At 35.3% G+C, this 16,395-nt stretch overlaps 1 protein-coding gene across 1 annotated transcript; it reads right to left on the reverse strand.

Annotated features, from left to right (window-relative positions):
- Positions 1 to 11,922: 11,922 nt before the first annotated feature.
- LOC142844911 (olfactory receptor 4F3/4F16/4F29-like) lies at positions 11,923 to 12,861 on the reverse strand. The gene has a single exon (XM_075963691.1). The coding sequence runs from the start codon at positions 12,859 to 12,861 to the stop codon at positions 11,923 to 11,925; it is 939 nt and encodes a 312-aa protein (XP_075819806.1).
- Between the last annotated feature and the right edge of the window lie 3,534 nt (positions 12,862 to 16,395).

The following is a 16,395-nucleotide window of genomic DNA, read 5'->3' on the forward strand; positions in this document are numbered from 1 at the left end:
CTACAAGAGATAGACAAGGCAACCTGATACAGCCGGGAAACGTGAGGGGGGGCCTCACAGGCCCCCATGGCAAACATGGTTCAATCATTTCCAGTTTCTGCAGAGAACGTGCCTCATCAGGACAATTAGGAAGCCCCATGCCTACTGTTACATGCAATAATGATCAGAAAGATAAGTTACGTGTGTTTTGGCAAACTTCTATAAATGATCAAAGACCTAAACTGAGAGTGTGTAAATGGCATTTTTATTACTGGCCTGCTGGACACAGGTGCTGATGTAAGTATCATTACCCCAGAATCTTGGCATCCGTATTGGCCTCTTCAGAATGTAAATGTTCAGCTCCTGGGAATTGGAACCCTATCTCGAGTAAGGCAGAGCCCAAGATGGGTTGAATGTATAGGGCCAGAGGGACAAATAGGAAAATTAAAGCCATATGTAGCCAATATTGCAATGAATTTATGGGGCCGTGACCTATTACAACAATGGAATACCGAAATTAACATTCCTGCTACTTCTAGAGCCTATATTTCTGAAAATAATATTAAAAGATATTACAAACGGAGAAAACCGGCCATTCGGGCTGTACAAGAACAAGCAATTGATGTCCCTTTAGAGATACCAACAGCCTTGCCTCTAAAATGGTTGACTGAGAAACCAATATGGACAAAGCAATGACCTTTAGCTGAGGAAAAGTTACAGGCTTTAGAACAGCTGGTACAAGAACAATTAGATGCTGGACATATAGAAGAATCTACCAGCCCTTGGAATTCTCCTGTATTTGTGGTTAAGAAAAAATCAGGTAAATGGAGAATGGTGACAGATCTCAGGGCCATCAACAAGGTTATTCAACCTATGGGCCCTCTGCAATCTGAAATTCCTTTGCCCTCTTTATTACCAAAAGGATGGCCTCTCATAGTTATTGATTTAAAGGATTGTTTTTTTCACTATACCTTTGCAAAAAGATGATAGAAAAAAATTTGCGTTCACAGTGCCTACTTATAACAATTCTCAACCTTTGAGGAAGTACCACTGGACCGTTCTCCCCCAGGGTATGTTAAATAGCCCCTCCCTTTGCCAATATTTTTTTAAATATTTTTTAAGATTTATTTATTTATTAAGTATACAGTATTCTCAGTACTCTGCCTGCAAAGCCAGAAGAGGGCACAGATCTCATTACAGATGGTTGTGAGCCACCATGTGGTTGCTGGGAATTGAACTCAGGACCTTTGGAAGAGCAGGCAGTGATCTTAACCACTGAGCCATCTCTCCAGCCCCCCTTTGCCAATATTTTGTGAACCAACCATTGCAAATAATACGCAAGAAATTTCCCAAATCTATAGTATACCATTACATGGATGACATTTTGTTATCCGATTCAAACATGGATACCTTGAACAGACTGTTTGAAAAAATAAAGATACTTTTACCTAAATGGGGATTGCAAATCGCTCCTGAAAAGATTCAGAAGGGAGATTCTGTTAATTATTTAGGTTATAGAATAGGTTTGCAAAAAATTGAGACACAAAAGGCACAAATTCGGAGAGATTGCCTACGGACTCTTAATGACTTTCAAAGACTGTTAGGAGACATTTCCAGTCTACGACCAGCTATTGGGATAACACCTGATCTAATAATTCATTTGAACAAAACCTTGGATGGTGATAAAGATTTAAACAGTCCCAGAGAATTAACAGCTGAAGCAGAAAAGGAACTGACAATGATTGAGGAAAAATTACAACAGGCACATGTGGACAGGGTGAATCCAGAGCTCGATTGTATTCTTGTCATATTACCATCAAAAATTTCTCCTACAGGAATTTTAATGCAGAGAGTTTATATTATTTTGGAATGGATCTTTTTACCACATAAACCAAGTAAGAAACTGAAAACTTATGTGGAAAAAGTCTCTGAGTTAATTATAAAAGGCAAGCTAAGACTTCGTCAACTAGCAGGCATAGACCCAGCAGAAATTATAGTGCCTTTCACTGCTGATGAACTAAAGAAATTATGGGAAGATAATGAACCATGGCAAAGAGCTTGTGCTAATATTTTGGGAGACATTAATAACAACTATCCAAAAAGCAAGAAGCTTAACTTTATAAAGAGAACCTCTTGGATTCTTCCTCGAATCGTCCATGATGCTCCAATAACAGGAGCCTGTACATTCTATACTGATGCCAATAAATCAGGGAAGGCAGGTTACAAATCAGAAGACTTGGGTAAGGTGGAACAAAGTCCGTATAATTCTGTCCAGAAGGCGGAATTATATGCCATTCTTATGGTGCTAAGGGATTTTAAAGAACCTATTAATATAGTCACTGATTCACAATACGCAGAACGAATTATTTTACATATTGAAACTGCTGAATTTATACCTGATGATACAGAACTAACCTCATTGTTTATCCAGGTTCAAGATTTGATCAGGAACAGGCTTTGCCCTATGTACATAGCACACATCCGATCCCATATGAGTCTTCCAGGTCCTCTAGCACAAGGTAATGCAGAAATTGATCAATAATTGATTGGCAGTGTGCTACAAGCCTCTGAATTTCATAAAAAACATCATGTTAATAGCAAAGGTTTGAAGAAAGAATTTTCAGTTACATGGCAACAAGCTAAGGAGATTGTAAAGAAATGCCCTACTTGCTCTTTCTATAACCAAATGCCACTGCCTGCAGGGGCTAATCCAAAGGGCACCCAAAGGAATGAAATCTGGCAGATGGATGTGTTCCACTTTGCAGAATTTGGCAAATTAAAATATGTTCATAACACCATTGACACTTATTCAGGCTTTCAGTGGGCAACTGCTTTAAGTTCAGAAAAAGCTGATTCAGTAATCACTCATTTATTAGAAGTCATGGCTCTCATGGGTATACCTGCACAAATAAAGATGGGTAATGGTCCTGCTTATGTCTCTAGGAAAGTGAAATGGTTTTTTGATTATTACAATATCAAGCATGTTACAGGTATACCATACAATCCTACAGGTCAAGCAGTCATAGAAAGATCAAATCGAACTATAAAGGATATGTTGAACAAACAGAAAGGGGTGGAAAACACCCCCAGAAATAGGTTACATAATGCTTTGTTAACCTTGAATTTTCTCAACGCTAATGAAAAGGGAACAAGGGCTGCAGAAAGACATTGGATAATGGAAAAGTCTACTGAACTAAATCAACCAGTTTATTTCAAGGATGTACTGACCTCACAATGGAAGCCAGGAGATGTGCTACGTTGGGGAAGGGGTTTTGCTCTTATCTCCACAGGTGAGGAAAAATTGTGGATACCATCAAAATTAATAAAGGTTCGGTTTGAAGAAGAGAAGCCACTTGGAAAAGATAAATAACAATTCTTTCATAAGGATGGCGAGCATACTGATGGTAAGAAATACAGATAGGTTGGAGGCAGGGTTCTTTTCTTATCTCCACAGGAAGATACTCATCCTCAAAGAAATTGAGGGACCCTGAATATTTAATTACTGATGGATGGACACATTTTGTAAGTATTAATTTATATATATATATATATATATATATATATATATATATGTCTTATTAAACATTTCTTTATAAATATATAGAGCTGGTTTTGAAGTTGGACTCTGGCTCAGTCCCTCTCCAATTCCAAGCCTGTTAGTAAGAGAAAAACCCAGAGTTTCTGGAGTTTCTGTCTCATGTCAAGAGCCATAATATGGGACAGAAAGAAATATGAGTTTAGAAAACATCTTTGCTTTTCTCCATATCTATCATACTTTTCATTGAATATACCTATGCCTTTCATTGAATATATATATATATATGTATGTCTATATGATTAATGTTTAAGTTTTTCATAATGAACAATGAGTTTTTCCTGAAGTGACATTTGAAGTCTCCAGGAAGAAGATGGGGCCCCACAACAACAACTCTACCTGGTTGATATGACGTCATGATACTGATAGCGCTACTACAAGACCTGTTTTGGATACCAGCTGCACAAGACGATCCCAACTTGGTTAGCTGAAATGATGCACATCTTGTACAACATTCTGGCCAGACCTCCACAAAATACTCAGAGACTATTTGCAATTTTAAAAGACATTGATCTTGAAATTTAACCATCATTTTACTTTCACAGGATCCTCCAGAAAGAATGTCACCCCCACGACAGCTGGAAGTAATTCTAGAGGACGACGTCCCCTCTCCCAGTAAAATTTACCCCTGGGTTTAGGGGCATCATTTAGGTGTTGGGAGGTTGGGGGAGAAATTTTATAAGCTCAGGGATCATTTTGAAAACAAAAGGGAATGATGGGATAATAGATTTATAATTGTGAGTTACTGCTTTTAGACAAATATATTGGTATCGATACTTGTATATTGATACAAAGTTAAATTATATTGACTATTGTATACATGCACGTTTCTATCTCTGTTTAAAACATTTTTTATGTATTAACATATATTGTATTGATAAATATATATTGTATATATTTACCATATTGCAGTGTACATTTCTACCTCTGATTAAGAAACTTATATAATGTTTGTGTATTGATATATATTTACCATATTGCAATGTATATTTTACAGTGTTTATATTTGGATGTCATTATCCTCATTTGTGTTACACAGTTGTTTATTGTCTTAGTCTTTAAGTTAGATAGATATTGAGAATTATATAGATAAATAGTCATCTAAGTTTGTCATTTATAATTAGACTAATCAGGTTCTTTAGATATATAGAGATTATACTCAGTATAGATAGATAATCTTCGACCTCTTCAAAGAGCTGTAGAAAATGGCCTTTAATCTAACTCAGAGTTTCATGATAGTGAGACACAATTGCTCCTGGCAACACCACTCTATTCCCGAGAGAATGTTGAACACCAAAGACACTCCATCTGGAGCCTTTCTATTTGGCAGAACTGGCCTTTGGGCAAAGAAATGCCCATACCTCAACCACTGACACAGATACAGAGCGTGCATCAATGGATAAAACAGGACTGTCATATCCTGCCAAGACAGGGTAAGATAGTTTTGAAAAGTTCCTTGCCTTTAATAATGGTATGTCAGTTATGTTAGGCCTTAGCCAAAATTGGTTGACTCAACATTGCAAATGAGACTTTGGGTGATTGCCCAGGTAGTCAGTTGTCTCTGTCAATTGTTGCACATTTTGGATATATCTCGTTTGTTGAGTAGTGTTTATTCCCTTTTCAGATCTTTGACGGAGTTGAAGATTATATAATTGTAGTTACTCTCTACATTATTTGGACTCCTTGAGATAGAATGTTTAGCAAAGATTTTGTTCTCAATATTGTTTGTTATATTTATTATTTGTTGTTATTGTATATAGTTGTATTTGGTTTGGTTCTGTCTTATTTAGACAAAACAGGGAGATGTAGGGATAGGTCCCGCCCCTTGGGGGGCGTGTTCGCCTCGCGCTAATGTCTGCCTCTAAATTTGGTGAGTGTGCTCCCAGCCATCACTTCTGCTTTCCTGGTCTCTGCGGGAACGGTGGTTCTGTAAGTCTATTTCTACATTAAAGCTATAGATATATATATATATTTTTACAATCTGTCTGCATTTGTTTACACCGTTACAGGATATTATGAATAATGTTACTATGAACATAGTTGAGCAAATGTCCTTGTAGTATGATTGAGCATCTTTTGGGTATATACTGAAGATTGATGTAACTGGGTCTTGAGGTAGATTGATTCATATTTTTCTGAGAAACCACCATAATGATTTCCAGAATGGTTATACCGGCTTGCACTCACACCTGCAGTGGAGAAATATTTCCCTTACTCCATATCCTCTCCAACATAAACAATCATCAGTGTTTTTTTTTATTTTAGTCTTTCTGACTGGTGTTAAATGGTACCTCAGAGTATTTTGATGACTAAGGATGTTGAACAATTCTTTATGTGTTGTTTGGCCATTTAAGATTCTTCTGTTGAGATCTGTTTAAATCTGTACCCAATTTTTTAATTGGATTATTTGGTATTTGATGACTGATATTTTTAGCTCTTTATATATTATGGAGATCAGCCCTCTGTTACATGTGGGGGTGGTAAAGATCTTTTCCCATTCTGTAAGCTGCTCTTTTGTCTTATTGAGAGTGTTCTTAGCCTTACAGAAGCTTTTCAGTTTCAGGAGGTCCCAATTTACTAATTGTTGATTGCAGTATCTGTGCTACTGGTGTTATATTCAGGAAGTAGTCTCCTGTGCCAATGCATTCCAGGCTAGTTCCCACTTTATCTTTAGCAGATTCAGTGTGACTAGATTTATGTTGAGGTCTTTGATCCACATGGACTTGAGTTTTGTGTGTGGTGATGGACAAGAATCTAACTGTATTATTCTACATGCCAACATCCTGTTATGACAGCACCATTTGTTGAAGATGTTTTCTTTTTTCCTTTGTATAATTATGACTTCTTTGTCAAAACCAGGTGTCGATAGGTATGTGGATATATCAGGGTCTTTCACTTGATTCCATTGATGCCTATAAACAAAGTTAGAAAGAAATATTTTCACAGAGTTGGGTCAAAATGCACTCCCAAGTTCATGATGCAAAGACATAGATCTTTCTATACCTGAGAAACTGAGTACTCTCTGCATTACTTGGTGTTTTGTGAACTCCTAACTGTGAGTGGGTGTGTCTCTGACCTCTTTTGTCTGCTCTTTAAACTATTTTCCTTCTATTTGGTTGCCTTATCAAGGTTTGATATGAGGGTTTTTGCCTTGTTTTATTCTATCTTGATTTATCCTGTTTTGGCTGTCATCTCTGGGAGACATGCCCTTTTATGAAGAGAAACAGAGAGGGGAGGAAAGAAGAGGTAGGTAGTTGTGATCTATCATATGAGAAAGGAATCTTTTCAATAAATAAATACATATATGAAATACAAACATTAATAAAGTTTCTAGAGCATACACAAGGATTCACTTACTTGGAATCCATACTTACCCACAGAGAAAACTCCTATAAGAGATAGTGCTTGGAATTGTCTTCACTTACATATTAGCCCTACATGAAAGAGCTGTTTCATAAATGCATTCTTTACATTCATAACTAATGAAACCACCATATATCTTTGCCTAGTGTAGTAATTAATGCTTTTCCTTGGCCTATATAAAACTAATGAATCAAAGAAAACATATTCCAAGACATTCAGCCTTTATTGATGGACAAGGTGTTTGGTATTGAGGTTCCTAATACAGAGTCATCAAGTTCAATATCTCTATTGAGCAGTGCTCATGTAAACCATCCTCCATGTGTATTTCATTTTCAATCTAGAAATATTGCGAGCTTACTCACACACTCAACTGAAACATTTCATATTTGAAACTTCTCAAATTGGTTGGGACATCTCTATTTTGAATTATTATTTAGAAGATTTAAATGATTTCCTCTTTTTCAAATACAAACATACATACATACATACATACATACATACATACATACATACATAAAAGAAAATGACTTTGTAGCTTCAAATTTACTGAACTCAATAAACTAAATGTTTAGTTGTTCTTTTGATACAATGTCCTTTTGTGTATCCCAGGTTGGCCTCATGACAATCCTCCTGCCTCTGTCAAGTAAGCTGTGCAAAAATATGCCCAAAATACCTTTAACAATCCTTTTTATATTTCTGATTTTCTTTCTTACTTTATACCACACATTAAAAATTACTATTTTTCAAACTTATTTTATTTTTATTTTTTCCATTCAAAAATTTACACTTCCTCCCCTCCTCCCATTCCTCTCCTGCTCCCTCACTCACCCTCCTCCCTCCCCCTTCCTCCTTAAGAGAGGGCAGGGTACCCTGCCCTGAGGGAAGTCCAAGCCCCCCCCCACATCCAGGACTAGGAAGCTTTGCGTCCAAATAGACTAGGAACCCAAAAAGCCAGTACATGCAGTAGAAACAAGTCCCAGTGCCTTTATCATTGACTTCTCAGTCAGTCTCCATTGTCAGCCACATTCAGAGAGTTCGGTTTGATCGCATGTTCATTCAGTCCTGGTCCAGCTGGATTTGGTGAGCTCCCATTAGAAGAGGCACACTTTCTCAGTGGGTGGACCAACCCCTCGCGGTCCAGACTTCCTTGCTCATCTTCTCCCTCCTTCTGCTCTTCAACTGGACCTTATGAGCTCAGTCCATTGCTCTGATGATTTTAGTTGTTGTTCAGAAATAAAATGAGTACAAACATTACCTATAAATGGTAGAAGAAAATCAAAAAATAAATACAAATCCAGGTAGCTTTAGATATTATTTTGTTTTGAAATTATCCATATCATATCTAAAAATGAAATTAACTGTTTATAAAAGAATCTGAGATGGATATGAATTAGAAGTAGAATTTTGACCACTTGAAAATGCTAGGAGGAGGAAACTGCACGAAAGTCTCCCATCTTCAATGTCATATCCCTTCTTACTCTCTTATTCTGTTTTCCTTTGTAGTTTCCTGTGGTTGATAAATTCTGTGATCTACTTGAGAATTTGTCATTTAGTTTTCAGGATTGTTTAAGCTAACTCATTTCTTTTGTCTCTGGAAATTAAAACTCTCACATACTGAACATTTTATTTTCTTGAAAAATGTTAAAGGTTTTGTCTGTATTTTTGAAAGTCCCTCAGGTAATGTGATACACAGGTGTTTTCTACTGTCTTCCACTCTGTGGTCTCTTGACTTTTTGTATATACTTCACCACACTAAACTACTGACATTGGAACTCTGTTTCTCACTCCATTGCTCTAAAGAATAGAAAATTTTCCCAGGAAAGAGCAATGCCTTATATAACTATACATCTACAAGTTTCTTTCAAGATTTAAACATCCAATGAATACCTGTTTAACGAAACAAAACTGCATAAATACTGAAAAATTAATCCTAAGGTCATGTAAAAACAAATAATCAAAATAGCTTAAACTAGGATTATAAAAATAAGAAAACAATAGCTCATGATACAATTGTCCTCTCCTCCCACAGACTCCTCTAAAGACACTGCTCTCTAAGTCCTACACACTTGCTTTCAAAAGTTTCAACACACCACTAGGATGTGTCTAATATATTATAGTAAATAAAATTCTGGTTTTAATACTGGTCAATGATACACTGAAAACTCATAATCTTACATAAACCATCACAGCATGACTTGATAACAATGATGATCATTCAGTAACATTTTTTAGTTTCAAAAGCTTATTCTAAAATATAAACAATGCATTATGATTTTATTCTTTTTTAATTTTGTGAAAATAGTTTTTTTCATACAATATATTTAGATTGAGATTTTTCTTCTGCCAACTACTCTCAGAACCTCCCCACTTCCCCACACACCCAAATACACATCTTTTCCCTTCCTCTTTAGAAAACAAACAGGCATAACACAATGATAATAATAATATAATAAAAATAAGAGAAACAAAAAACAAGCAGAAGAAAAGAGCCAAAGAAAAAGCACAAATAGACACAGAGACACACTCACTCACTCACACAGAATTCCTATAAAACCATAAGAATCCCATAAAAATCAATACTATCTATGCAAAAGACTTATGTTTTTAAAAAATAAAATAAAATAAACAAGCAAGCCAAAAAAAAAAAAAGACCCAGCATATCTTTGAGAGATAAAGAACCTCCAAAATGCCAAACAATTCATTTCGTGTTTGCCACTTCCTGCTGTACTTGAGATACAGTGAGACTCAGTTAGAGACAACTAATTTTTCGTTTGTGAGTGGTTATCAGTTGGAGATAGCTTCTGGGTTAGAAATGAGTGCTTGTGTCGGTTTGCCCTCTCATGGCTGAGGCCCCATCTTTCACAGACATTTGTGGGTCCTGCGCATGCTGCCACAGCTTTATGAGTTCATGTGTGTATCAGTCTTGCTGTGTTTAGAAGACTTGGCTTCATTGGTGTTCTATTATTCTCATTTTAAAACCACATCCCAAATAAGGGAAAATACCCTTTCATGGTGGCCCTTAGTTCAAGGTCTCTTCTTGTATTTCTTCAGATGGCATCATGTAGAATATATCTTCTAGGTCTTTCTTGGGAGCTTCATTTATATTGTATGTATCTGCCTTTATAAATGTGTATGGACTCTAGTCTTTTCATTAGTTTACAGGGTTTATGAGAAATTACTCAAGGTAATTTTTCTTCCATAAATCATCACAGCATGACTTGATAACAACAATGATCCCCCAGTGACATATTTAGTTTCAAAAGCATAAACATAGTTTCTAAAATATAAACAATGCATTATGATTCTATTCCATTTAATTTATTTATTTAAAATATTATTAAATATTTTTGAATTTTTATTCTTTTTTAACCCTAATCTAATGAATAAAATGAGATTTGATTATATCAAGAGAAGAAATTCTTTAAAAGTTTGAGAAAATTTATACAAACACAAGAAGATCGTAAAGAACCTCAGGCTCAGCAGGGGAATTCCTCCAGCTACAGAACTCTAGGGATTTCTAGGAGAATAAATTAAATCTATAGTTCCAGAACAGAGTGAGACAATAGGAGATGTAAATACGAGAGTACCACAGATATTTCTGCAGTTTATCCTGGGCCTTATGTTCTGTTGGAGAATCCTGGGGAGTGGTGCTACAATTAACACTGTAACTCCCCTTTAGCAAATTATGTCACTAAACCTGAAAACTCAGTTGCTTGTCACGGGACACATTGTAGACTAGTGAATTTTGTGTTATGTTTCATTTGGTATAAAATATGTCCCCTGGTCAAGCAATTCCTTGTATAAGTACAAGATGGCTTAGACAAAGCATTCTATAAACCCAAAACTGATTAAACTACCATATATGTAGGATCTAGCCCACTCACACTTTAATCAGTGAACAAGAAAAGGTATGGATGATTTACAATAAAGAATTACTTACAGGAGCTAGATTTATCTAATAGTCAATACTCAAAGCTGCCCATGAAAATTATAATCTCAATTTAGAGGCAAAGTTAAAGGTGCTAGAATCCCACAAGGGAAAATGGGCATGAGACAGAGACCAAGAATAGTTAATACTGTGCCTCCAATTTCAATGGTGTAGTTGATGGATAGCCTGGTGACAATAATCATAGTGACATACTGGCAACAAGCTTAAAACATGAAAGAATTAAAAGGCTATATTGAAAAGGAAGCAGAACTACAACACTGCTTCGGTTCCAGAGTCTCTTAATGAGTTAGTATGCTATAGAGTGTCTATAGATGCATAGGTACCTACAATGTAACAACTGATTTAAAAACATTATAGCTTCATTTGCATCTAGAAATATCACATAAACATTTTTGCTGAAGTCTGACTTGGATATATTCTAAGAAAAAAAGAGCATGTGAAAGAGAAAGGAAATATGAAGGGAACTTGAATATATGTGGACATCATAATGTTAACTGGACAGCTGATATTTCTGGGAATTGAGTGTGTATGCTTGCAGATTCTAAACAGACAGACAAATGAGAGGCTAGAGTGCATCCAAGGTACAGAAGATGAAAAATTGACTCATATCAATGTCAATTTGCAAATTACACATGGAGCACTACCTGAAAGCCCTGCATGTGAGAAAATTTATGTTCAGAAGGGAAGAGACAGAGGGGGTGTGTGTGTGTGTGTGTGTGTATCTGTATGTGTGTGTGTCTGCTTGTGTGTGTGTTTACATTTCCTTTGTAAGCCTTAAAGCAATCTCGTATCTTCTGTACAACTAAAAGTTTGCTTCACATAAAGTTTCCTTTTTGGGAATTGAACTCTGTCTTATTATAATCTTTGTTTTAGAAATATATAATTGCTTCTCTGTTGCTAGAAAACACTGCAAATCTCTCCTAGCAGCAGACAAAATTTACCCAAATATCAGTATATATGAGCAAAGAAAGTAATTTTTCACTGAATTTTGTCAACAAAAAAATTGTTCAATGATGAATGTCCACACTGCAATCATTTAGGAGATCTTCCCGTATTTCAGTAACTGTCTGCATATTCTCTTCATTGATGTCTTCATTTCTTGGTTCCTCAGGGTGTAGATCACAGGATTCAGAAAAGGAGTACCAACTGCATCAAATATGGCCAGATACTTATCCAGGTGTGTGGAGGGAGAAGGCCATGAATAAATGAATATCAAGGGACCAAAGGTTAGGACGACAACAGAGATGTGAGCAGAGAGTGTAGACATGGCCTTAGAGAAACCACTTGAGGAATGTTTCTGAACAGTGACTATTATGACAATATAAGATATGGCCAGTATGAAGAAGGAGCCTACAGAGATGAATCCACTGTTGGCTGATACCATTAATTCTAATTGGTTGGTATCTATGCAAGCAAGTCTGATAAACCGAGGAAGGTCACAGTAAAAACTGTCCAAAATATTTGGTCCACAGAAAGGCAAATTCACTACATAAACAAATTGAACCAGGGAATGCATCAGGCCAACCACCCAGGCAGACACTAAAATGAAAATGCACATTTTGGCATTCATAATGGTCAAATAATGGAGAGGCTTACATATGGCTACATATCTATCATAAGCCATGCCTATAAGCAGCACCACCTCTACACCACCAATCACATGGATGAAGAAGATTTGAGTGATGCAGCCTCTAAAGGAGATGACTTTGTGCTTTCTGAACAGGTCATAAATCATCTTGGGACAAGTGACACACGAAACCCCTAAATCAATGAAGGAGAGATTGGCCAACAGAAAGTACATGGGAGAATGTAAGTGAGGATCAGAAGCCACTGTGAAAATGATGAGGGAGTTTCCCATCATGCTTGCCATATAAAACACTGAAGCAAACACAAACAGAAGTACTTGCAACTTCCAGGAGTTGGTGAGTCCCACAAACAGAAATTCTGACACCATAGAGTGATTTCTTCCTTCCATTGATGCTCTTTGCAGCACTACCTGAAGGACATCAGTAGAAGACACTGAAAATTATGATAATTGTATTAATATTTAATAGGGTAGAAATCAAGGTTTTGAAAACCTATTTTTCATTTAGCAATTAAATCCAATCCAAAGATGAACAGATGTATGTGAAAATGCTTACATGGCTACTTATCAGGTGACAGAAAGTTACAAACACTCTTAAATTCCCTTTCATACTTGTTAAAAGCATTTTTATCAAAGGTTCAAAAAAACAAGTTTTGATTTGGTGTTAAAAATGAACCTGTGCAAGAGCTATTGAGATAATAAATTAGTGTATGCATTTATTTAAGAGAGCGTACAGTGGAGTTGGAAATTTAACTCAGGGATAGAGTGCTTGCCTAGCAAGTACAAGGCCCTGGATTTGGTCCTCAGCTCCAAAAATAGAAAAAGGAGTATATAGCCATTTCCATAACAATTTTAAAATAGTGTCTTGATATTTATCAGTATAATACTCGTGCCTTCCAGTGTGTAGGGTTCTGAATTTTATCCCCATTAAAGAAAGAAAGGGAAGAAGGAAGAAAAAGAGAGAGAGAGAGAGAGAGAGAGAGAGAATGGAAGGAAGAAAAAATGAAAGAAGGAAGAAATCTAGAAGAAATGAAAGAAGGAATGAAGGGAGGGAGGGAGGGAGGGAGGAAGGAGAAAGGAAAAGCAGAAAACTGGAGAGATGGAGACAGATAGATAAAATACAAGAGAAAACAGTATAAATGGACTGGGAGAGAGAAAGACAGAAAAGATAGGGACAGAGATCAACAGAAAACTGAAAGAGAGAATTATTAACCTTTATGAATTTTGGAATTAATCATCCAGAGGAAATGGCCCATGATCATTGAAACATTATTTATAGTAACCAAAATAAACATCCCATGTGCTCCTTTACAGATGAGTGGAAAATAAACATAAATGCAGACACACACACTCACATATATACATAGTACAGATATAGTGGACTATTCTATAGCCCTTAAAAATAAGGAAAATTTGGGTTTCATATTAACGTTAATGAAACTGGCTGCCATTTTCATGAGTGAAACTATAGCCACAAGAAGATAAATGCTGAAATATCTTATGTACATATAAAATCTGAATAAAGTCATACTCATAGAAGCAAAGAATATGATGGTGGACCAGGCAAAAAAAAGTGTCAGAAGTGGGAGCAAGATAATGATGATGTTAAAAATACAAAAGTTCCATCGGCATAATAGTTACTTCCTAGAGATCCGAAGTAGCATGGTGATTACAGACAATGATAATTGTGTGTGGCACTCTTGAAATTTGCTGATAGCCAATTATCAATGTTCTCACAAAGACAAGTATGTAAGGTAAACATTTTAGTTAGTGTAAGATATATGTTTTATATATATAACTTAAAATATGTACTATATATTAATATGTAATATTTGTATTATATGACATGAAATGTAATTTGATGCATTTTAGCCTAATATATAAATATATAATAATAACAAATATATAATAACTTCATATACCACATATGCAAACAAATGTTTTGTACCAAAATATACAGTATACAATTCTGTTAAATGTGCCTATATAAAACCCGTTATGGAAAATTTACCTATTCTGCCCATAGAGTTTTGAAACAGAGACCATACAGTGATGCTGGTGGCAGTCATGTAGTATTCTGTACTATGTGGATTATTTGGATTACAGTGATGCCCTTCAGTATAGAAAATGACAGTTCAATGTCAAATTTCATACTCTACCTAAGTGTTTGCTATAAAATAAGATGCATAGATGAGAATTACTCCCTGGAGAGTTCAGCTCATGCGTAGAAATTTTAAACCTCACATGGTAGACCTGCTATAGTAGAAAGCATTTGTTCAACTTTGAAAAAAAAATTATGACAGTATGTTGTAGGTCTGCTTCTCCTTAGAGAACAAACAGCACAGTAGAAACAAAAAAGGCTCTCAAAACAAAATTAAGAAAAAAACAAAATTCAGAAAAAACTAAATAATACCATGGTTCAGACAAATTATTCCAGAGATCGTTGATTCATCTTTTGTATATATTATAAAACTCACAATTCATGTTAGTATATAAACATAAGATGTATTCAACATATAGGTGTTTTACATGAACTAATTAATATTGATACTAATATTCTTTCATTTTTTTCAGAATACTTTGAATACATGAGATAAATGAATGAATTAAAAGAGATAGTATCATAAAATAGAGAGAAAGAAATTCCATTTCTGGAAGACATTTCAAAATGTATTACTTATTGCCCTTCAAAATATGTTAACTACCACTTATTCAATAATAGATTATTCAGGTTACTTAGTAATCAAAGTGTACTTTCAATGTAATTTAAATGTATTTTTCTCAAAAACCTCTGAGTGTCTCCTTGGTCCTTATACTTAATTAAGTGTAATTCATTAAGTATTATATATCAACTAGATATAAGTTCGAAAGATTTAAGGACTACAATGACTTTTTTCATAACCCATGCTAAAATTCAGAATTGCAACATAATGTATATTGGAATTTGTTGAAATATAGATAAAGATGTAGTTTATTTCAAGCACACATGAATATATACCTGATTATAGGTTTAAAGATAAAAAGATTTGCAGAGTTCTAAAGTGACAGAGAAACTAGAAGCAAAGCATACTAAAAGTAAAGAAAAAGACAATGAGATCAAAGGGAAAATCTAAAACCAACAATGAAATTTGAAATGTATGTGTGGTTATGGAAAAAAGGAAAGTTTAAGTATAGACAATTTATTCAATTTGTACTGTTTTCCAACCATTCTTCAAAAGCCACATAGCTAAAACCAATTACAAAGCTTCAAACATCTTTCAAGTTCAAAAGCTATGGGAAGCATTGTCAATAAACCCTGTATCCACCATGAATTCATCTTTTGGATGGCCAATCTCCATCACCAAGGTAAAACCCAAAAAGGCTTTTGAGTTTAGAGTAGAATGATATGTAACTATACCACAGCAACATGGAATTTAGAAAAAGATAATAGTCAAGACATGACGGGCTTATATTCACTTGACAGAATAGCATCCAAAAAGTGTCATGTAGACATCTGCAGAGAGTGAAGGATACGATGTTCATTTGCCTATGAGCCACCACCAACACAGGAAACACACACAGGAAAGGTCATTTTAAATCTTTTCTTACCTTTGGTTGTGTTTTAATTTTATTCTTGTTTATTATTTAACATACATTCCCTTGCAATTATTAAAATATCCATAATACAAAAGGCAGACTTCATTTTTTAACTTACATTGTGACTATTCCCCTTGTTCATACCTATATAGTCCTAAAAATGTCATATATAGAATTCTCCAAAACAGATTTTCAGACACCTAAATTTTTAATAATTACCTAATTCTTACAGGAAGTATTTGGTAATAAAGTTCCTACTGCAGAGCTGTAAGTTCAGCGCCCCTATAGTTATCTGCTATCTTAGAACAAAGCACCCATCAAAACTATCACCTGTGAATATTTTCTCCT

The sequence above is a fragment of the Microtus pennsylvanicus genome, chromosome 2 (genome assembly GCF_037038515.1).
Source record: "Microtus pennsylvanicus isolate mMicPen1 chromosome 2, mMicPen1.hap1, whole genome shotgun sequence".
NCBI lineage: Eukaryota > Metazoa > Chordata > Mammalia > Rodentia > Cricetidae > Microtus > Microtus pennsylvanicus.

Bases quoted from the DNA above. Each gene is read 5' to 3' on its own strand.
- LOC142844911 (XM_075963691.1), bottom strand. From the start codon at position 12,861: ATGGAAGGAAGAAATCACTCTATGGTGTCAGAATTTCTGTTTGTGGGA.